This window comes from Paroedura picta, chromosome 5, assembly GCF_049243985.1.
Source record: "Paroedura picta isolate Pp20150507F chromosome 5, Ppicta_v3.0, whole genome shotgun sequence".
Taxonomy (NCBI): Eukaryota; Metazoa; Chordata; class Lepidosauria; order Squamata; family Gekkonidae; genus Paroedura; species Paroedura picta.
The window spans coordinates 83,403,868-83,426,751 of record NC_135373.1 but is presented as its reverse complement, the minus strand read 5'-3'; the positions used below and the strand labels follow the sequence as shown (position 1 = coordinate 83,426,751).

At 41.8% G+C, this 22,884-nt stretch overlaps 1 protein-coding gene across 1 annotated transcript in view; it reads right to left on the bottom strand.

Moving 5' to 3' along the window:
- TBC1D15 (TBC1 domain family member 15) overlaps positions 1–22,409 on the bottom strand; it is a 38,909-nt gene extending 16,500 nt beyond the window's left edge. The window contains exons 1-10 of the mRNA XM_077338829.1: positions 22,264–22,409; positions 18,944–19,039; positions 18,621–18,695; positions 17,053–17,191; positions 9,926–10,136; positions 6,682–6,775; positions 2,790–2,987; positions 2,541–2,669; positions 1,171–1,274; positions 620–714 (exon numbers count right to left, since the gene is read on the bottom strand). Of these exons, the coding sequence (XP_077194944.1) occupies positions 620–714; positions 1,171–1,274; positions 2,541–2,669; positions 2,790–2,987; positions 6,682–6,775; positions 9,926–10,136; positions 17,053–17,191; positions 18,621–18,695; positions 18,944–19,039; positions 22,264–22,287 (1,165 nt within the window). The 5' untranslated portion in view covers positions 22,288–22,409. The remainder of the gene's footprint in view (positions 1–619; positions 715–1,170; positions 1,275–2,540; positions 2,670–2,789; positions 2,988–6,681; positions 6,776–9,925; positions 10,137–17,052; positions 17,192–18,620; positions 18,696–18,943; positions 19,040–22,263) is intronic.
- Between the last annotated feature and the right edge of the window lie 475 nt (positions 22,410–22,884).

Below are 22,884 nucleotides of genomic sequence, written 5' to 3'. Positions count from 1 at the left end.
CTTCAGCTGATAACATTCATTAGGTGTCTCACTCTCCCTCTGCCTTCCTCAAGTTGTTTCCAGGCAATTGGCCCATTTGTTTGATTCCTGCACAGGACAACTCCATGGTTCAGAGGAAAGGCCTTGCCAGCCCAAAGGAGTGAGGGTTGATCTCTGATTAGATAGGGGTAAGGCAGAGCAATAAGCACATTTAATTAACCAGCAAGCCCCACTGCCCACAAGCTTTTACGACATATTAAGTTTTGTCATTAAAACATGATGTGTGGGCAAAGCAGGAATAATATTGTAATGCTTTTCATAGAATCTTAGAGTTGGAAGGGGCCATACAGGCCATCTAGTCCAATCCCCTGCTCAACGCAGGATCAACCCAAAGCATCCTAAAGCATCCTCTTTACTTGATTATAATCCCTCTATTATGCAATTTACCAACTGTCTACAATAAAAAGAAAGGAAAAAAAAGACTACCACAAGTCAGCATTCCAATCACTACATGTACTGTCTACAAAAGAACTTCAAAAATGTGGCAATTAGATAGATCATAGGTGTTCATTAGGTTACTCAGCCACCACTGTGGTTTTCCTCTCCCTCTCTGTGTGTCATTCAAAGTTTCTTGAAGTACCTATAAGACTTCTGTAGTCTCTCAATCTGTAGTTTCTTTTTTCTTGTTCTTCACTGACAGATTTCCACTGGAGTTTCATCCTGAAATATTCATCTCTGAAAGGGAAAAAGACAAATTGAAGAGGTATGATAAACTTTCTCTTAATTTGAAATAGTAGGGGAAAACCTGCAACCTTTATATAGTGTATAGTTGAAAACAAGTTTGCTATGTAATCTTTGGAACATGACTAAAATTGCAGGGTGGGAGAAGACAGGGAAATAGGATGGCCATCCCATTGTACTGCATTTTATTTATCAAGGGGCGGGCGGGGGGGGGGGGGGGGAGGAAAGACTTCACCAAGCTCTACACCTTAATCTCTTCTCATTGACCCAACTGCAAACTTTCTCTTCCTCTTCAGCATATATCAAAGAAAGGCACCAGAGCAGGGCAGCAGGGTAGTAGCAGAACATTAAAGACTTGCCCTCATGGAAATACACAAAGGGGTTCTCTGGAGCACATTAAAAGCCCAAGCCCTTGACACAAGCGGCATCCAACGAAAACCTTTTACTTACGTTTTTCTTTTCTGCACATTGGCTCTCTCTTCCCTAGTACTATTCCAAGAAAAATAGCCCAAAAGAAATTTCCAAACTTCTTTGCGCAAAGCATGACAAAGTCCCTGAAAAAAAGAGAGGGAAATATAGAGCTAAAATTAATTCAAGGCAACATCAGGCACTTCAGGAAATGCCACACCATCAGCTGACTGAGATTCAAAGATCTGGTAATCATTCTACAGAAGGCTGTATCACTTATCTACTGCTGCAATCTCATCCTCTTTGCTGGCTTTCACATGGTAATGTCCAGGGTGGTTTGTTTCTATTGCCCTCCTTCACTTCCCCATGACCAGAATTCTCATTTCAAGAAAAAGCCAGGTGTATGTTAACAGCAGTGGAATGTTTAGTAAATTTGTTTTGCTCTTAACAAAGAACTCTCTCAAAATATGTCAATACGCTCACCAAGACCTGCCCTCATTTCTTGGTTTTCCTCCCTTAATATGTTTGTGTTTTAACTAGTAAATTTCAGAGTGAAAAAAGAATACTACTATTAACTTGCTATGCTTCATCATCATAAAATTCCATATTTTGCAAGTTCTCTCTTCCCCCGCCTCCTTCCCTCTTGAGTCTCTTCAGTGCTTAAATGTTATGCCTCCAGGCAGGGACAAATCTTCAAAATCTCCCTGAAGTGCTTACAATACACGAAATGCTAGCAGCACCTATTTTCTTACAGGAAGAGTTTAAAACATTATATGAAGATGCAAAAGCCAAAGCTTACATTTTCTAAACATTTCCCCGAATTGATAAAGAAGGGTTTAACTTAAGCCATCCCAAGAAATCATTCGGTTTCAAAAATTTAATCATACATCCAATTGGATTGCAGAGCCAGATGTTTTCCAAACACTTCCCCTTCTCTTCCTAGCCGAGGTTGTTCATACCATGTATGCTTAAGAGCAACACACCTCATGCACTACTCTCAAGAGTAGCTCTTTTGTATAAACTGAATTATGGAATTCAGTTTAAGGTCCTACCAGATTGCACTTAAATCTTTAATATTAAAAGGCTAGCACTTCCTACTGATTTCCATCCTAAAGCAATAGCGCTTCACTTTTGATTGGCTACTATAGGATAAAGTTCTTCCTAGAAATCGACCCATGTTGTAGTAGCCACTAGCAATACAAGTGTGCTACCTGGCTGTCACATGGAACAGCAAAAGTTTAGTAACTCACCCTTTAAGATCAAAAAGCACTTGCCTGCAGAACCACAATCTGTGCAATTTTTAATTTCAATCAAAATTATGGCAGGCTGAAAACCTTTGCCTATTTACGGCTTACCATAAATTGATATCCCCCCCACAAAAAATAATTAGATAAATACAAATTAAGTAATACCCCTTTGAATATCATCTGCTTTACAGAATCAGCATTTAAGATCCTTCCTTCGGAATCCATGTTTTTTGTCCATTCTTCAATGGATACTGGCTGCCGCCTGTGAACTTCAGGCCGTTTCCCTAAATCAATCTAAAAGAAATTATATATAATCATGTAACTGTCAAGTCAGTGATTTAATTTTTTAAATTTCATTCATAAACATAAACCTTGCTATTTAAACATCAAATAACTTTCAATTTACACACTCACTCGTGTAATGACTTCAAACCCTGGTTCTTCTTGCTGATTTATTTTTAGTCCTGGAATGGCATCACTAATGAAGTCTGCCATTTCTGATGGTGGCCGCTGCTGAGCTGATGTATCACTCCCACGTAAACTATCAAAAATGAAGTTGGTCACTTTGGAAAATCCACCCATTGTTGCTGTGTAAGGATCTTTCTTCAGTTTCTAAGAACAGCAGGGCAAAAGCAAGTTTTAAGAATGGCTCACATAAGCTTGCAAAATTTATAACAGGAACTTAAAAGTATTGATCCAGTAGATTTGCTTTTAAGAACAAGGGATAAATTGTGCCAGGAGGCTACAGGAAGCTGCCAAAACCAACTTGAAGGTGAATGGATTACAGCCTCTATCTTTCCTTCTGCACTGGAGCTGGACCAGGAATATCCTAAGCCAGTTCATTTTAACAACTTGGGGAGGTTGAATCTCAATGTCAGGTATTAATACAGTCACAGGACCTGCCAATCTTATCTCATTTATCCAGCATTCAGTTTTAACTGGCTCATTTGAAGTCATGCCACACAGAGGCCAGATCTCAGCTTGCCAACTTCCAGTAGTGGCTGCTACTACAACTGATCTCCAGGTAACAGATCTGCTTCCTTGGAGAAAATGGCTACTTTGAACTCTATGGCAGCGGTCCCCAACCTTTTTATCACCGGGGACAGGTCAACGCTTGACAATTTTACTGAGGCCAGGGGGGGGGAGTGTAGTCTTTTTCCGAGGGACGTCACCGCCACCTGAGCCCCTGCTCCACTTGCTTTCCCGACGGTGCCCCTGACTTCCCGCCACCTGCTGGGGGGGGGGGCACTGCCAGCAGCAGCTGCGCAGTGCCACGCTGAGGGGAAGCCCCAGCCATGGCAGCCGTTAGAAAGCACTATAGGTGAGCCAGCAGCAGAATGGCAGGGCAGCCCCCAAGGCAGCAGCCAGGGAGGAGGACGAGCCGCAGCCAGATATAAACAGATCCACGGACCAGTACCCTTCCCCGGATCGGGGGTTGGGGACCACTGCTCTATGGCATTATACCCCACTGATTGAAATCCCTTTCTTCTGCAATCCCTGGCTTCCTCAGGCTCCGCCCCCAAAATCTCCAGATATTGCCCAACATGGAGCTGGCAACCCCTAGCTATATGCTACATAAAGATCTATACCACAAAAGGGTTGGTCCTACATGAAAAAAAAATAATGTCAAGCCATTATATGATTTCAATAGCATTGAGTAGAGAAAAGGAGTGAAGAACCCTACAAGACTACTTGAAAGATCCAGAAGAGGAAATACAGAAAACAATACAGATTATTTGCCTTGTTGTTCCTTTACTAATGTTACAGTCACTACAAACCAGTACTGAAGAGGCTGGTATCTCATGTTCACCAGTCTATGTGGAAGAGGAAGATTTTTTCCCCATTATGTTCTAGGCTTGAATCCCATGAGTACAATATTATTATGTTTGAATTACGGCAAGGCAAACTGAAGAAAAGTCATCGAAACAGACTTTTATTTAGAATTCCATGTTTTGAACTTTTATATTTTGGATGCCATTCTGTATCTACAATTGCAACACCTATTTTTGTAATAGGAACTCTGAGAAGTCCATTCTCTTATATTAACCATGTATTGTGCAGTTTGGGGTATCTGTACTTAATGTATTTTGTGGCACATTCCTGTGAGGATCATCAGTTACCCAGGAGCAAAAGATTTTATTTAGTGAGTAAGAAAGCACTCTCATCAAGGCATTGTCGAAACTGAGGCAAAAAGTATGGGTCTTTCTCTGCTCCTCCCCTACTTCCATGGGAATCCAAAGAAAGCGGGAGAACATAAAAGAGTCTCAACAACCTGATAGAGGGTTCCCAAGGCTGAGTTTCAGAGGGGAGTGAAAAAGGGCAAGGGTGAGAAGGGAGGGGATGAATGCAGGAAGGAGCATTAGGGCAATAAAGGGAAAATATACGGTATACTGGACAGGTCGACTACAACCCCCACACGTTAGCACTCTAAATATTCAGCTAAATCAAGGTAAAGATAAAGGCATTCCCTGTGCAAGCACTGGGTCATGTCTGACCCTTGGGGTGACGCCCACTAGCGTTTTCATGGCAGACTCAATATGGGGTGGTTTGCCAGTGCCTTCCCCAATCGTTACCATTTTACCCCCCAGCATGCTGGGTACTCATTTTACCGACCTCGGAAGGATGGAAGGCTGAGTCAACCTTGAGCCGGCTGCTGGGATTGAACTCCCAGCCTCATGGGCAGAGCTTTGCATTTCTGCTGCCTTACCACTCTGCGCCACGAGAGGCTCAGCTAAATAAACATCCCCAAATAATGGCATAAACTACAAGATTCTGATATCTACAGCTCCTAACATAAAGGATTTTTTATCTAGTATTTCATGTTATAGTAAAGGTAAAAGGTAAAGGTATCCCCTGTGCAAGCACCGAGTCATGTCTGACCCTTGGGGTGACGCCCTCTAGCGTTTTCATGGCAGACTCAATACGGGGTGGTTTGCCAGTGCCTTCCCCAGTCATGACCGTTTACCCCCCAGCAAGTTGGGTACTCATTTTACCGACCTCGGAAGGATGGAAGGCTGAGTCAACCTTGAGCCGGCTGCTGGGATTGAACTCCCAGCCTTATGGGCAAAGCTTTCAGACGGCTGCCTTACCACTCTGCGCCACAAGAGGCTCTATTTCATGTTATACAGAACCACAAATGGAACAGGGTTCATGGAGTGGATCTCTGATAATGGTCCATTTCAGCCACCGACTCCCACCACATACTAAAAGCCATTTCTTATGAGTCAGCAAATCAGAAACAGATGTGGAAACAGGAAGGAACTGACAACAATGGCCACCATCTGCATGATTTTGTCCTAGTCATACAAGAACCAGTTCAAGGGAACATGATGGTCAATAAATGGCTAATGCCTTAACCCTTTCTGTGAACCTTTAGTGACAGGACGCAAATAGAATTTTAGAATCGAAAGTGACAGGAATAGAAGTTAAGACTAGCTGTTGATGGGGAAGGATGGCTAGAGGAGTGAGAGGAAGGATCCACATACAAGCCTTAGGGGAAAACCTCATTAAAAAGAGCAACTATACCTACCCAGTCTCTAGGAAATAGCTCCTAGAAAAAAGGGGTAATCCTTGTTAAATGTTTAAGAAGGGAAATTGGAACCTGTGAGATTGTTCCTGTCCTCAAGTGTCTTAGAGACAAAGATGCTTATACTTGTTTACTGAAGTAGAAAATACCAAGAAATCACTCTTGTTTTGGACAAAAAAAATCTATTTGTATATTTATACAAAGTTACCTCAATCCGGTTGCCTGTTTATATTCTAGATAATTGCCTAACCATTTCCCCACCTATAATAAAAGTTTGTTAATTTTGAACTAGCAACAGCCTTTCATGTGCCATTATCAAATACTGATAAAAGGATTCTAGACTGAATCAGCATATGCCCCTATACATTTCAATAACTGGGAGGGACAGTGAGAAAAACAAAGAGAAGGAGCTGCCCAGCTAAAAAGACAAAGGGATCCCGGGGGAAATCGTCATAAGGACAGTGACAATTTTCATCACTTTCCTCTTTTTCCAGAGACTCTACCCGCTATACTGCAGCTCACTACCCTGCCAAGGCTTCCCAGTCCACCAGTGAGATTTCCTGGATAGTGTTCAGAGCTGAAATGATGGTATTGACAAAGACTGTTTCCATGAACCCAGACCCATTTATGGGTTCTTTGGACTTAAGTCAGTAGGCACTGCAAACAAGACAGAAGAATCTGCCAACAGTTTAAACATCTAGCTTTATTTAAGGAATAGGTATTTTTATGTCCTAAAGGGTACCTCAGTAATTAAAAAATAAAAGCAGTAATTATGTATACCTGTATTAGACCGTATGTTGGCTCATCAAGAAGATTTTCAAAGGACTGTGAAATACTCTGGCAATTCACAAGGATTCTTCTATCATTTGGAGATCTGAAAACCAAACAAATTAATTTTGTTACAATATTTCTACAGTGTCTTATAGGGCAAGACCCTTGAGTGCACAAACAGTGCTACCATTACATTTTAGAATGCCTTGAAGTATATGTGTCTACACAAACTAAATGCATTGTGCTAATCATTAAAAGGACTGGATATGTGTACCCGAGGTATGGATATGACACTGTATTTGGAAAGTAAAAAGACTATGGCCATCACCTCCAGGCTTATGCAGGAAATTAGCTGCTTGAACTTCCTATTGCTAATCTCCGCAACAAATCACTTTATTACTTTTACCTGGAAGAGCTATCACCTCTTCTGTTATTAGAATCTTAGATAAGACTTTTAATAAAATGCTATCACTTTCCAACAGCAGCATAAAAAGATGCTGTGTGTGTGTGTGCCAGAGGATATGAAATTCAACAAGAGATTGCATCTTAAAGTCAGAAGAGGCCATATATTAATCTCAGACAATATGGCTGTTAATAAACCAAAAGTGAAGCTTGCTAATACAACCCAGGAAGCCCAGGCTGTGTCTTGTGTCACGCTCAGCTAACCCACTCAAATGAAAGCCCCCTTGAGATAGCAATGGATGGTTGATTTGAGAACATTACCCAAAGCAGCTTTAATTAAAGTGAAACTCGCTTTGGGTAACAGTCACAACAAATTCACACTCGCTAATCAATTATTTCTAATTTTCTAACATGCTATTTCAGGAACATTAGAATGAATTGAACTCAGTCTTTCAGAGACAAAGCCTCAACAAATTTGTATTCCATCTCACTGTAGTTCTAATGTGGCAGTGACTAAAAAAGGCTTTTTAAAAATTTGCTTCAGGAGTTTTATAGTTCTGCAAGCAACTCAGCATGGCTTAGCATGGCAGGCATCGTTTCCCTCCCACTCCCACTTTCTCCTCTCAATTAACTGGGAATAAGTGGGCCCAAGGTCACTGAGCAAGCACCATGGCAGTGTGAACTCTGGCCCACCCAACCCTCGCCACCTGGCTCTAGCCAAAGCCCCATTCCAGAGAAGGCCCCTCCTCCCCATTGTTCCCTGAGGATGTTTTTAAATGCTAATGGAAATATTGAAAGTGTTAAGATGCTACCCAACAACCTATGAAACATTTTTCCCTTGGGAATATATTTTAGAGAAAGGTTTAATCACTCAAAATGTGCAGAATGAAGAACTTTATGCAAGAATGTACACCTCTGGGAAATAATAGACAGAGTACTAGCAAGAACTTGGGGGAGGGATCCCATTTCCTCCCTACTATTTCTTCTGTTTTTTTTTTTGTAACCCCATGGCAGCCTCTCCTCCAAAAAATACTGGCTTAATTGCATGATGATAGCTGCCTGGCCAAACTGCATGAGGTGGAACCCATAAGGACTTGTGGGGATGCTTCACTTTTCCCATTTCCCTCCTCACATATTCTGTTTCCATCCTCGGGGAAACACCCTCCTTGCTTCCGTTTTCCTTCTCACCTACCAACCAAACTACCTTGTACCTGCTCCATATTTTCAAATACATTTATTTAATTTATATTTTGCCTTTCTCCACAATGGGGACTCAGAGTAGATGACATCATTCTCTTCTTGATTTTATCCTCACAACAATCCTGCAAAGTAGGTTAGGCTGAGAAAGTGTAACTGATCACAATCACCCCCTGAGCTCTGATGGCAGAATGGACTCCCTGGTCCTAACTCTAACCATTACACTACACTGACTTTTGCAGTGAGTCATGCAAGTAGTTGGACCTTGGAGACTCATGCAAGCGGAAAGTTAGCCGATTTCTCAGTAGTTGCTGGTGGGCCTGGCCTCACTGCATCCCCTCAAAGGCAAAACTGCTCGGGAAATGGCTGTCCTCCCACTGTGTTTTGCTGGCAGGAACCAAGGCTTGAAGGCAGGCAACACCCTGTGGTTGCATCCCAATGGACTCAAAAAGTCCCCCACCCTGAGCTTCTCACTTTCTGAAACTGTTACATCTCTAGAATATGCTGGATTTCAATGCAGCTACCCATGAACTCTGCACTGATTATAAAACAGAATATGCAAAAGACTTATCTGTATTCTGAAGCCTGGCTGTTAACATTCCCCAAAGGAACTGGTCTTCGTGAACTACTCATCTTTTTTAAAGAGGGGCTAAAGGTAAAGGTATCCCCTGTGCAAGCACTGGGTCATGTCTAACCCTTGGGGTGACGCCCACTAGTGTTTTCATGGCAGACTCAATACGGGGTGGTTTGCCAGTGCCTTCCCCAGTCATTACCATTTACTCCCAGCCTCATGGGCAGAGCTTCAGACTGCATGTCTGCTGCCTTACCACTCTGCACCACAAGAGGCTCTAAAGAGGGACTAAAGGTAAAGGTATCCACTGTGCAAGCACTGGGTCATGTCTGACCTGTGGGGTGACGCTCTCTAGCGTTTTCATGGCAGACTCAATATGGGGTGATTTGCCAGTGCCTTCCCCAGTCATTACCGTTTACCCCCCAGCAATCTGGGTACTCATTTTACCGACCTCGGAAGGATGGAAGGCTGAGTCAACCTTGAGCCGACTGCTGGGATCTAACTCCCAGCCTCATGGGCAGAGCTTTCAGACTGTATGTCTGCTGCCTTACCACTCTGCGCCACAAGAGGCTCAAAGCGGGACTAGTCCATATTAAATCCTCTTGTCTGTTCAATAAGGCTGCTGGTACACGCAATACCCTGTGCAACTGTTCCCCAGCTTCCTTATGTTCTTTGCCGAAGACAGTTACTAACACCGGATATTCCAGCTACAGCCCTGTTGCATTTGTTCTCCACCTTTATCTTTGTATAGATTGTGGCTTTCAATCAGAAATAACACCCATGTGAATCAAGCCGTTTAAGTGTTCTTCAAAGGAACCTTTCCTCTTCCCTTCAGTTTCAGAAGCTGTGATCAATTATGCAGCATTGAATAATAAAACAAAATGCCACAAGTTCAAAAACTATTTCTAAAAACCACAACAAATACCGAGTCTATTGATACAAGTGATGAAGGACAAGAGATAACTATTCAAGAAACTAGCTTTTACAAAGCCTAGTTTGGAATAACAAGACCAGAGTCTATGGTCATTCTAGCTATGCAAACAAACTCTAGTGATGTTCATTCTAGGAATACTCAATACTTACTCACAGAGTACCACATATTTTTTAAGAGATTGAATCAATAAGCTGCTGTCTCCATGGTGAAAATGAAGAGCTGGAAGAACAACATCATCCTTTAAACAGAACACCAGATAGGACCACCCCATTCCTTCTTTGTTTTGCTTAATGGATTTCAAATCAGTTAAACTGAACAGAAAGGACCACTTGCTTTCGCCATTGGTATGAACAGTTGCATCTGAAAGAAAAACAGAGAAAGATTATAATTTAGCTACTTGGGTCCACATTAACACACACTGGAAAGCATCAGTGATACTGCTGAGAGTCAGCATACCATATTTGCCAGTAGGCTTTGAATCTCTTAATTTCTGATGGCTCCCTTTCACCCATGTTGGGTTATTTATCCTGCCACACAGCTAATGGTGATGCATTTATTCAGTGCAAGCAGCTTATTGGTAAAGATTCCAGCATCGGAGGAAAGCAGCACCATTAGCTGAGCAAGTAATAATATGCAAACCCAAATTTGTACTGAAAAAAGGACATACTTCAACCTGGCCTGCATGAAGCCAAAGGTTCAGCCTCCCAGGTTAAAAGCTGAGATCTTGGAGACACAGCCTATCAAAGCAGAGCTTATATGGCCAATCAACTCTTCCTGGGACAGCTGTCTAGCTTGTAAATGTACAAAAATGCACCTTTGACAAGAATAACTATTGAAATCTCTAACTACAGATGTACTTAAAGTTGCTGTTAGGATTACTGATATTTTATTTAAAATATAATCGTTAACTACCTTTCCACCCAAGGTAGAGAACAATAAGACTGTTACCACCCTAAAATAGAACAGGGAAGAACAGCCAAGCATGCTGCCTTAACATCTTTCGCATGCTTATATTTGGGCACTTTCTTTTAGAGAAATCCACATGCAGTAGATGTATCAGGACTACTTCTCCAAGTGAACAGCAAACTATATACACAGCCTACAGAAAAAGAAGAATTCAGATTTGCTTAGATCTTCCCAATTTCTATGCCTTACTCCAAAGAACTGAGTTCCAACTTTCTCCACTAGATTTATTTATTATTTATTTATAGTTGGATTTATATACCACCGTTCGCCAAAAGGTCTCACGGCGGTTCACAATAAAATATAAAATCACAGTAAAATCACATAAACCCCCATAAATACCCCATTATTACAGTAAACAAGATGGGATTCTATTCTATAACTCTCCCCACTTTCCCCGCTTGTTCAGAGAGAGGTCAGACATTAATTCTGTAAGAGAGAGAGGAGAGAAAAAACTGGCCGATGGATTAGGGATCTTGGATGGAACCCGGGCTCTGCCCTGGCCTCAACCATACGCCTGGCGGAAGAGCTTCGTCTTACAGGCCCTGCGGAAAGATGACCTACCCATTACCACATATGAAGGCACAGCTTGTAGAACACAAGGAGTACTAGAAATTTGGAAGATACTACAAATTTGGAAGATGAAAAATACAAGATAAACAATCACACTGCTTGAGGGGACTTAAAAGGATCATTGCTATGGAATATATTGACTTCCTTCAATAAAATGGAACTCCCTGGTTTTTTGACCCCCCTCTTATTATATATTGACAGGCAGGAGGAAAATAGAGCTCTGTTTCACCAATAAAACTCCCCTTCTACATGCAGACTCTGTAGCCACAGTCAACAAGGCATGAGCTTTTCTGCTGGCACAAAAGGTGGGAACCATTATGACCCTGAAAAAGGCTATACCATGCATCAAAACTATGCAGGACAAAGCTCCAGTAAAGAGTGAAATCAAACAAGATTATCTCCTGTCTCCTTATAAGAGCAAAAGGGCTAGAAAAATCCAATCCATAGCATTTTACCATTGCAATGTTTCTGTAATAGGAACAAGGAAAAGGTCACCCATAAATGTTAACCTTTCTATTATTGATTTAGAATGCCAAACCATTTCTAGGACTTAAGGAAGAACATCACTTGGCCACTCCATATGAAAATGCCAAGTTTGAAATTTTTTTGCCACGTATATGAACCTGTCTTACAACAAACCAGCCCCTTGGTCCATCTACGTCAGTGCTCTCTCTTCAGACAGGCAGCAGCTCTCCAAGGTCTCAGGTGGAGGCATTTCACATCACCTCTTACCTGATCCTTTAACTGGAGATGCTGGGGACAGAATCTGGGACCTTCGGCCTACCAAGAAGACTGTCTATCACACAGCCACAGCCACCTCCTATTTTATATTTTAAAAAATTCTTTCTCTAAATGCCAGTTTCTTTCATAGGATTTTCAATTGGAAAACTATTAGTTATGAATAAAATAACCTGAATGCAGACTGCAGCACACTTATATACAAAATATATAAATAGTTCTTTTGCAGTGTTAAAACTGAACTGGCAATTTTTTTCTTTAGCTGTAAGCTTATGATATTTTGCATAACTGACCCTCCTGAGAGCATATAAACTCTAAGTGGTAACTGTCGTGAAAACACAGAAGAAATAATCATCTGATCTGATCCACCTATAATCATTCCCAAGCTGCTCTAAAAGATCACATGCATGAGCTCACCCCCTGGTGGCCAAATAGATTGTTATTGTTGTTGTTATGTGCGAAGTCGTGTCCGACCCATCGCGACCCCATGGACAATGATCCTCCAGGCCTTCCTGTCCTCTACCATTCCCCGGAGTCCATTTAAGTTTGCACCTACTGCTTCAGTGACTCCATCCATCCACCTCATTCTCTGTCGTCCCCTTCTTCTTTTGCCCTCGATCTCTCCCAGCATTAGGCTCTTCTCCAGGGAGTCCTTCCTTCTCATAAGGTGGCCAAAATATTTGAGTTTCATCTTCAGGATCTGGCTTTCTAAAGAGCAGTCAGGGCTGATCTCCTCTAGGACTGACTGGTTTGTTCGCCTTGCAGTCCAAGGGACTCGCAAGAGTCTTCTCCAGCACCAGAGTTCAAAAGCCTCAATTCTTTGACGCTCGGCCTTCCTTATGGTCCAACTTTCGCAGCCATACATTGCAACCGGGAAGACCATAGCCTTGACTAAACGCACTTTTGTTGGCAGGGTGATGTCTCTGCTTTTTAGGATGCTGTCTAGATTTGCCATAGCTTTCCTCCCCAGGAGCAAGCGTCTTTTAATTTCTTTGCTGCAGTCCCCATCTGCAGTGATCTTGGAGCCTAGGAAAATAAAATCTGTCACTATCTCCATTTCTTCCCCTTCTATTTGCCAGGAATTGAGAGGGCCGGATGCCATGATCTTTGTTTTCTTGATGTTGAGTTTCAAGCCAACTTTGGCACTCTCCTCCTTCACCCGCATCAACAGGCTCTTTAGTTCCTCTTCACTTTCTGCCATTAGAGTGGTATCATCTGCATATCTGAGGTTGTTGATATTTCTCCCTGCAATCTTGATCCCAATTTGTGACTCCTCTAATCCCGCATTTCTCATGATGTGCTCTGCATACAAGTTAAATAGGCAAGGCGACAGTATACAGCCTTGCCGAACTCCTTTCTCAATTTTGAACCAGTCAGTGATTCCATGTTCAGTTCTCACTGTTGCTTCTTGACCTGCATATAAATTTCTCAAGAGACAAATAAGATGCTCTGGTATTCCCATCTCTTTAAGAACTTGCCACAATTTGTTGTGCTCCACACAATCAAAGGCTTTAGCATAGTCAATGAAGCAGAAGTAGACGTTCTTCTGGTACTCCCTAGCTTTCTCCATGATCCAGCGTATGTTGGCAATTTGATCTCTAGTTCCTCTGCCTCTTCGAAATCCTGCCTGTACTTCTGGAAGTTCTCGGTCCACATATTGCTGGAGCCTAGCTTGTAGGATTTTGAGCATAACTTTGCTAGCATGAGAAATTAGTGCGATGGTGCGGTAGTTTGAACATTCTTTGGCATTGCCCTTCTTTGGGATTGGAATGTAAACTGACCTTTTCCAATCCTGTGGCCATTGTTGAGTTTTCCAAATTTGCTGGCATATTGAGTGTAGCACTTTTACTGCATCGTCCTTTAAGATTTTGAATAGTTCAACTGGAATGCTGTCACTACCACTAGCTTTATTGTTGCTCAGACTTCCTAAGGCCCATTTGACTTCACATTCCAGGATGTCTGGCTCCAGGTCAGTAACTACCCCATTGTGGTCATCAGGGATGTTAAGCTCGCTCTTGTATAGTTCTTCTGTATAATTTTGCCACCTTTGTTTGATCTCTTCTGCTTCTGTGAGGTCCCTACCATTTTGGTCCCTTATCATACCCATCTTTGCATGAAACGTTCTCTTCATATCTCCAATTTTCTTGAAAAGATCTCTGGTCCTCCCCATTCTATTGTTTTCTTCTATTTGTTTGCACTGTTCATTTAAGAAGGCATTCTTATCTCTTCTAGCTTTTCTCTGGAATTCTGCATTCAATTGGGTGTATCTTTCTCTTTCTCCCTTGCCTTTCACTTCCCTTCTCTCCTTAGCTATTTGTAAAGCTTCCTCAGACAGCCATTTTGATTTCTTGCATTTCTTTTTCTTTGGGATGGTTTTAGTTGCTACCTCTTGTACAATGTTGCGAACCTCCGTCCATAGTTCTTCAGGCACTCTGTCTATCAGATCTAATTCCTTAAATCTATTTGTCACCTCCACTGTGTATTCGTCAGGGATATGATTTAGTTCATACCTGAGTGGCCTAGTGCTTTTCCCTACTTTCTTCAATTTAAGCCTAAATTTTGCAACAAGAAGCTCATGATCTGAACCACAATCAGCTCCTGGTCTTGTTTTTATTGACTGGATAGAACTTTTCCATCTTTGGCTGCAGAGCACATAGTCAATCTGATTTCTGTGTTGACCGTCTGGTGATGTCCATGTGTAGAGTCGTCTCTTGGGTTGCTGGAAAAGAGTGTTTGCTATGACCATTGTATTCTCTTGACAAAATTCTACCAGCCTGTGCCCTGCTTCATTTTGTACTCCAAGGCCAAACTTGCCTGTTATCCCGGTTATCTTTTGGCTTCCTACTTTAGCATTCCAATCCCCCATGATGATAAGCACATCATTTTTGGGCGTTGCTTCTAGAAGGTGTTGTAGGGCTTCATAGAACTGATCAACTTCATCCTCTTCAGCAGCAGTGGTTGGGGCGTAGACCTGGATCACTGTGATGTTGAATGGTTTGCCTTGGACTCGAACTGTGATCATTCTGTCATTTTGGGGATTGTATCCCAAGACTGCTTTTCCTACTCTCTTATTGATTATGAATGCTACTCCATTTCTTCTGCGAGATTCTTGTCCACAGTAGTATACCTGATGGTCATCTGAATTAAATTCACCCATTCCTGTCCATTTTAGTTCACTGATTCCTAAAATGTCGATGTTCAGTCTTCTCATTTCTTGTTTAACCACGTCCAGCTTGCCTTGATTCATGGATCTGACGTTCCAGGTTCCTATGGAATAAAAATCTTTACAGCATCGGACTGTCTTTTCGCCACCAGTTACTTCCACAACTGAGCGTCCTTTCGGCTTTGGCCCAGCCGCTTCATTCATTCTGGCGCTACTCGTACTAGCCGTCTGCTCATCCCCAGTAGCATATTGGACACCTTCCGACCTGAGGGGCTCATCTTCCAGCGTCATATCGTTATGCCTATTGGAACTGTCCATAGAGTTTTCATGGCAAAGATACTGGAGTGGTTTGCCATTGCCTTCTCCAGTGGATCACCTTTTGTCAGAGCTCTCAGCTATGACCTGTCCGTCTTGGGTGGCCCTGCACGGCATAGCTCATAGCTTCACTGAACTACGCAAGCCCCCTTGCCACAACAAGGCAGCGATCCTTGAAGGGGGGGCCAAATAGATACACCATCCTAAATGTCCTAATTGATTAAAGGTTCTGTTTACTCACCCACTCAATTTATATATACTTTTAAAAAGTTACATAGAATTTTAGGAAAGAAAAACTGCCATACCAGTCTGAATTACACCAAGAGGAAGAATGGTTTTCTGAAGCCCGGCAAACCATAAGTCTCTGTACCAACTTCAACAGCAGCCAGGAAGCAACAGCTTACTTTGGGAGTACTGACAACTATTTTCTTGTAAACAAAAAAACTGCAATGTCAAAGACAGCTCAATGTTCTAATGTTTACAGGGTATTTTCTGGGGCTTCGAGCCAACAGTTGGTCCCCTATCCTTACTCAGCCATGTTGAGCCTGTGACCTATTAATATGCAGGTCTTCACTTGAAGTCAACTTGGAAGCTAGAGACGGTAAAGAATATGACAGCTTGATTACTGGCAGGTACCAGGCAGAGTATACAGGTCACACCCATTATTCAGTCACTCCAGGCTAAATTTAGAGCACTAGTTATCATCTACAAAGCCACCATGGCCTGAGATCCACATACCTGCAGGATCACCTGTTCTATGATGCCCTGCCATGGCATCTTAAATCATTTGATTAAAACCTTCTGAAGGTTCAACCAAATGGGTAAGATCAAGAATAGCACGCTCCTTGCGGAACGTCTTGCTGTGGACACAGCACTATCATTCCACAGAATGTGCAAAGCAGAAGTGTTTGGGAGAGCATTCTTATAATGAAATCAGATCTGTAGTGGGCAAAATGGTCCAGAAGAATACCTTCATATGGGAGTCAGTACAGCACTGCCTTGTAGCTTTGGAATCCCACACTCTGCACTGCTGGACGCCAGCCTGGACAGTTTGCTGCCCACAATATCATTTAATTTTTTATTCCTAATCTCATTGCATTGTTCACCTAATATTCTACGCTGTATGGTTACAATTTCATTATCTTTCTGCATTGCAATCCTTGAGTCTCAGTGAAAACAGTGGCCAAGCAAATAAATGCACACCTTTACCCCCAATCTAACACCTCATAGAGGCCCTTCCTCCCCACAACAGATTATTAGTATCACCACTGATGGTCAGCAATGCAGGATGAAGACTGGGCACTCAAACTGAAATGTACTTTGCAAGTCCAGCAGCAGGTGTACAGTCTTGAGTTACTCTTGGAAGACTAGCACAATCTCAGAGCCAAATAAAAGCCTCTTGACTTCCCAGAAACAGTTCACATGGTAGGAGTAGGGAGGAGAGATTCCCATACACGTTTGATCCTCTTTCACAGGGCCAAGGTGACCATGTCCTGCTAAAATAGTGTAACAACAATCATGTACCTCCGTTTGAATGTGATTTCTTCTTAAAAGAGACTGTGCTGACCATATCCCACTCTGCCTCATAACTGTTCATATGTTCTGGCACCCGTGGAGACTTCTCTTTAGGAGTATGCGCCCACTCTACAACTGAACTGGAATCCTATAGAACAAAAACATACTTCTTGCAACTATTTATAAAACTGTTGTTTCTTTCCATTATATCATTTCCTATTTAATCAAGCACAAGCGTGTACAAAAAGCCAGCTGAAATTAAAGCAAATTAAGCTATGTGCAGATGAGCCAGGCAGTTTCAATGTATATTAACTCAAAAGAATCAGCAGTCCTTTACAGCTAAAAATAAGCTGGTTTGCAAATAACTGTCATTCAGGGTATGGGACTCAAACTTCTCTTCATTTGTCCCACCTTAACTTACCCTTCTTTTGACATCTCAGAGTACCAACTAAACACTTGCGTACTATTCAAGAAAGCATTTTCAAAAAAGGGAACAGATATACAGGATACAGGATTTACAGATGTACAGGATACTATTTGCTTAGGGAACAGGGGTTTAATTTAACTGCTTTTGAAACATTTATACTAAATAATTTACTGGACATTTAATACTGTGTGTATTCCAGCATTTCTCTAATTGGAAATCCAGTTTATTAGATCACTGTTCTCTAATTGTGAAATCCAGTTTAAATAACATGGTATACTTCTTTAATTTATTTTATTTTTCTTGTACAGTCCTATTTTACAGCACTGTACATTGTATATAATATGCTGTTTATTCATTTACTTTTATAATTCTGCAATCTACCTTGAGTCTCATCTATGAGAAAGGTAAATAAATCAAGTGAACTCTAGAATGACAATTATTGTTTTTATATATTCATAGTGTATAATGCAAAAACTGTAAACTTGCATTCTTAAGAATGCTCTTTTAAACTTGTAACAGGGGATGTGGCTCAGTGGTAGAGTATCTTCCAGGTTCAACCCCCTGTATTTTCCGTTAAGGGATCTGGCAGTAGGTGACATGAAAGACCTCTGCCTGAGACCTTGAAGAGCCACGGCCAGCCTGAGAAGACAATACTGACTTTGATGGACCATTGGTCTGATTCAGTATAAGGCAGTTTAGGTGTTCAGTGTCCTAGAATCCTCCTTAATCTTGGGAAGAAAAAGGTAACATGAATAGTTCAGTTAAGAAATTTGAGCTTTTTCTTGCAGTGCGATCCAGATTTAGATATTATGAGCTGGATGAAAACTTCAGTTGATTATTATCCTTAACAGAAAATTATAGAGCAGCTTTATATCTACAGAGTGTACAAAAATCACTTTACTGGATACAGCCTATCTTTCATCATGTTCATAAAAATCATTCTTTTTCTGGAGCGAAACTTACAGAACTTTATTTCAAGGAATAGCAGCAAACACACACCCGTAAACACCTGAGCCCCCACAGTCAACATGGAGAATTAGGGGTGTATGTTAATTTACCATGCAGTGGCAGAAATTAATTTCTAGCCATCACAGAGAGATTTATTATTTCTGAACCTTTTATAAAAAGGTTGCTGAAGTAATTAACATACCTTTCTAGCATACAGTATATTAGAGGAGTCTAATGATTCATCGACAGGTCTCCAATCTACAATCACTTCAGTTTCCTATAACACAAATGTTTAAAGTTATTCACGCACAATGTTATACATTTTTCTATTTACAAATATAAAGATTGACATTCACTTTACACACATGTGAAGGGCATTTGCCAGTACAGCCTTCCCCTTTTCTTTATCTTTTTTATTTATTTATCTTATGATATTTCTACACCACCCTCCCTTGCAGCTCAGGGCAGTCAAGATATCAGACCGTGCTAAGTGCGTAACAGACATAGTAAGTTTGGTTTAAACACCTTTTCTATGACCCGCAGTATTCCAGAAAGTAAGCTGTCCTGATCATCTTTTCCACTTGATGAGTGAATGAAAACCCCTTCTTGCTCATATACAACCTGAAAAAGAACAGAAAAATGGATTTAAAACTTTTGTTACATAAAAGCATCTTTTGCAATATGATGTCTTCAAATCTGGAAATAGGGCTTCATTCTGTAATCTAATCTAGACCTTTCCAATAAGATGCATGGTTTCAGTTTAAGTCAGGCTTTCCCAAGCAAGGTTTCATGAAACCCCGGGGTTTCTTATCGGCCCTGGAAGCATTTCCCAAACAGGTGGGAGCTATTTTTTTAAATTGTTAAACATTTATCAGATGATATGACCATATATGGTCATGTCGACCCCCCCCCAAAAAAAATGGCCAACAATGGGCCTGAAGAAGGTGGGAAGAGAGGTACTCTGAGTGGGCGTGTCCACAGCTATGTTTCCCAACCATATTCTGCATGATTTCCGCACTTCTAGGGTTTCCTGAATAATTTTTCTGGGATTTCTCAATGGTAAAAAAGTTGAGAAAGGTTGGTTTAAGTGGTCACAGACTAAATAATGCCTGTTGGTATGCAGAATGGTTTGGAAATATAAACATGGTTACAGTTTTGCAGTGGATGCTGAATAAGGATAGTCAAAGATGGGGCCACAGTCTTATATGAAAGCCTCACCAACTAAGCTGGCTTCAAGTTAAAGTATAAGAGAAAAACAATCAACATCAGACATTCAATGAGAACTGGATGCCAATTAATTGACTTTGGACATAGATAGTAACAAAATGAAACTGGTACTTATTAAATTCGCAGACGATACTAAACTGGGAGAGGTAGCAAAGACAACTGAAGACAGAATCAGAATACAGGATGATACTGATAGGCTCAGGAAGTGGGCTAAACTGAATAGTTTAGCATCACAATCCTGATTGTATCCTTTATCAGCAATAGTCCCAGTCCCAGTACAGATCTTTGCAAGTTCTCCGTGCTTATTTCCCTACATTGTGAGGGCATCCATTTATTCTAACCAATTAATGGTTACTCTTATTAAATTCACTCTTAGCTCTGTTCTGTGTCCCACTGGGATGAAATCATGTGGCTAATTATACCAGCTAATTAACTCCTCTGTTGGAAATTTAAACTAAAACTACTGTGATTTGGTTAACACTTATACAAAGAGAGAGAGCAGACTGCTTTCCAATTTCAGCCCCTAGGGTGATCCACTGATCAGCCAACATATACAAGATTTCCAAGACAAAGACTGGAAGATAATTCAGTGTAGAAACATGTATGCCATGAGAGATCTCAATATTAAAGAAAAGGTGTGCTTGTACCCTGGACAACAGAACACAAAAAAATATAACAAAAAACAACCTTAATCCTGCAGCAGCAAATGCAAATATAATTTTGATTGTGATACAAACCAGTCTGAAAAGTCTTGTCCCTTCTCCATTCATTGCATCCCCAGCTGAAACTTAATATATAAACTAACCACAATGTGTTGTGACAATGAACTTGGGGCAGTTAACAAACTGCCTTATTTCTTGCTCATATACTGTAGCTTCATATTGGAAAGACTTCCCAATTTTGTGGTCAAAAAACAAACCCAAATATGCTAAGTGAAATAATTCTCCAATCTTTGCTCAGCATACAAGGAGAAGAGTGAGGGGTGAGAAAAAACACCAGTTAGATTTCAGGCTTATTATCATCATAAACCAGAGAAGTTTGTTCAGGATTTATGAATACAGCCTCTGCACCTTATACCTAGTGTTACTGTGTTGAAGCAACACGTATTTAGACTACGCATGCTTTTAAAAGATCTCTACAATTAGAATACCTTACTGACAATTCGATACTAAGAGGACCAAGCTGAGTTTGTCTTTAATATTAAGATATCAGGCCAAGATCTGTAAGCCTATCTGGACGTTTAGCAGACTTGTTCCAGCTATACACTGCACACTACCAAAAATACTGCACAACTTTGGGCATGACTAAATGCAATTGGTTTAAGCACACCAAACTCAGCCCACAAGTGCATGCAACAAATCAAAAGCCAAATAGAATAAAATGTGCCTGAAATCATATAACCTACAAAAGGCTAATGCTTTTCAATGTGCTTGAATTTTATATCTTATACCCTAAATAATCAAGATGGATTTAGTTGAGACCATAATTTCCCTGAACAATCTGTATGTTTCACATCACTGAGCAAGTTCAACACCTATAAGAACTCGTGCTCATTATCTCAACATCCAAACCCACCATTCTGCCAAACAGGTCACAATAGTCCAGCCAATACATTATACCCTTGAAGCAACAACTATGTGAAGGCATCTACCCTCGTTTTACCCACAGATCTGCAAAGAGCACCACGTGTCAGGCACCGGAACATGGAGGCAAAGCCCCTCCTGTCTCATTCCACCAGAGGATGCATTTTGCCTAATAATAAATAAAACAGAAATCTTCCAATGAAAGGCATCCCCATCTACAATCCTGATATTCCATACTGGCAAGTCTACTAGAAATCCTCCCAGGCACTCGATGAGAGCATCTGTTGAAATTCTTGACTGTCACATCCATTTGCAGTATTTCATTTGTAACAGAGAACTGACTAACTTTACTAGTCTCCAATGAAACAAAATAAAAACACCCTTTACCTGCAGTTTGCCTTAACTTGTTACTTTGAGGCAAGGGGATTTGCCTACTTTGCAAACCCCAAAAGGCCACAGAGATCAATTATCCCTATGTTTTAATCACAGGCATCCAAACCTCCTAAGCGACACAGACCGTACATGGCTTCTTGATGGTACACTTTTGCCCTCTCCCTAAATGAGTGTATTATAACTGGGCGGTAAAGATACCAACTGAGTATACCTTAAAGACATCGGAGGAAGTGGGTTTTTAACAAATGCCACAATATTGGTTTCCACACGCTCATGATCTCTCACGAGGGAGACCCACAGCCTGACCTCACAGACAACCCTTCTGCTCGCCTCACAGTAATGCATGCAAAGACTCTGCAAAGAGCACCGCGTGCCAGGTACCGGCACACGGGGGCGGAGCCCCTCCTGTCTTATTCCGCCGGAGGAAGCAGCAGCCCATCGCACAGCCCTGGGCCCAAGACCGCTTGGCCTCGGCCAGGAAGCCTGAGTCATGCACCAGCTCCAGCGCCCCCACCTGCCATGGGCCCGGAGACAGCGGCCGGGAGAGACCCCTCCCCACGAGCGGAGTCCCTCCGGGCAACCCGCTCTCTTGCCTTCCCCGGCCGCCAATCCCCAACTCGCTCTGTTTCGCCCGCTGGTTACCTTTCCGCTCGCAGGGCCCGCCATGTTGGCTACTAGTGTTTATGATGACGTTGCTCTCTTCACGTGCTCCCCGCTGCTTCACAACAACCCACCCCCACCCACCCGTCCGCCGGGCCTAGGCGCTCGACGCATGCGTGCTTTTAAAAAGAGAGAGAGGCGGGGACGAGGAGAGAAGGATTCTGCGCTATAACACCATAAAAGGAGAGGAGTGGCTTCTAGGAAGCCGCCTGAACTTCCGTTAAAAATTGAACGTAGCCGTGGAACGTGCGTGCCCTTCTGGTCCGCAACGTCTCTATGGTGGGGTCTACTCTATATAGGAATTTAAAATGGGGAAAGTTGCTCGTAGCGTATTCGTCCGAAAGTGGGGACACACACACACAATCCAAAGAACGCCCTCCATGTAATACGTTTATTAGGACTATCCCAAAGACAAAATAAGGGGGCAAGCTTTGGAAAAGTAAAAGACAAATCCTTTCAGCTTTAGGCCAGGAAGTATAAAGGATATTAGGGGTATGAAACACTAGGCTTTTCTGGGTCTTTAATGGCCGGAAATGGAACTACAGTATTCAAAGTGCCGGGCTGTTATATGTCAGCCCAATTGGGTATAGCAGCGTGCTGTAC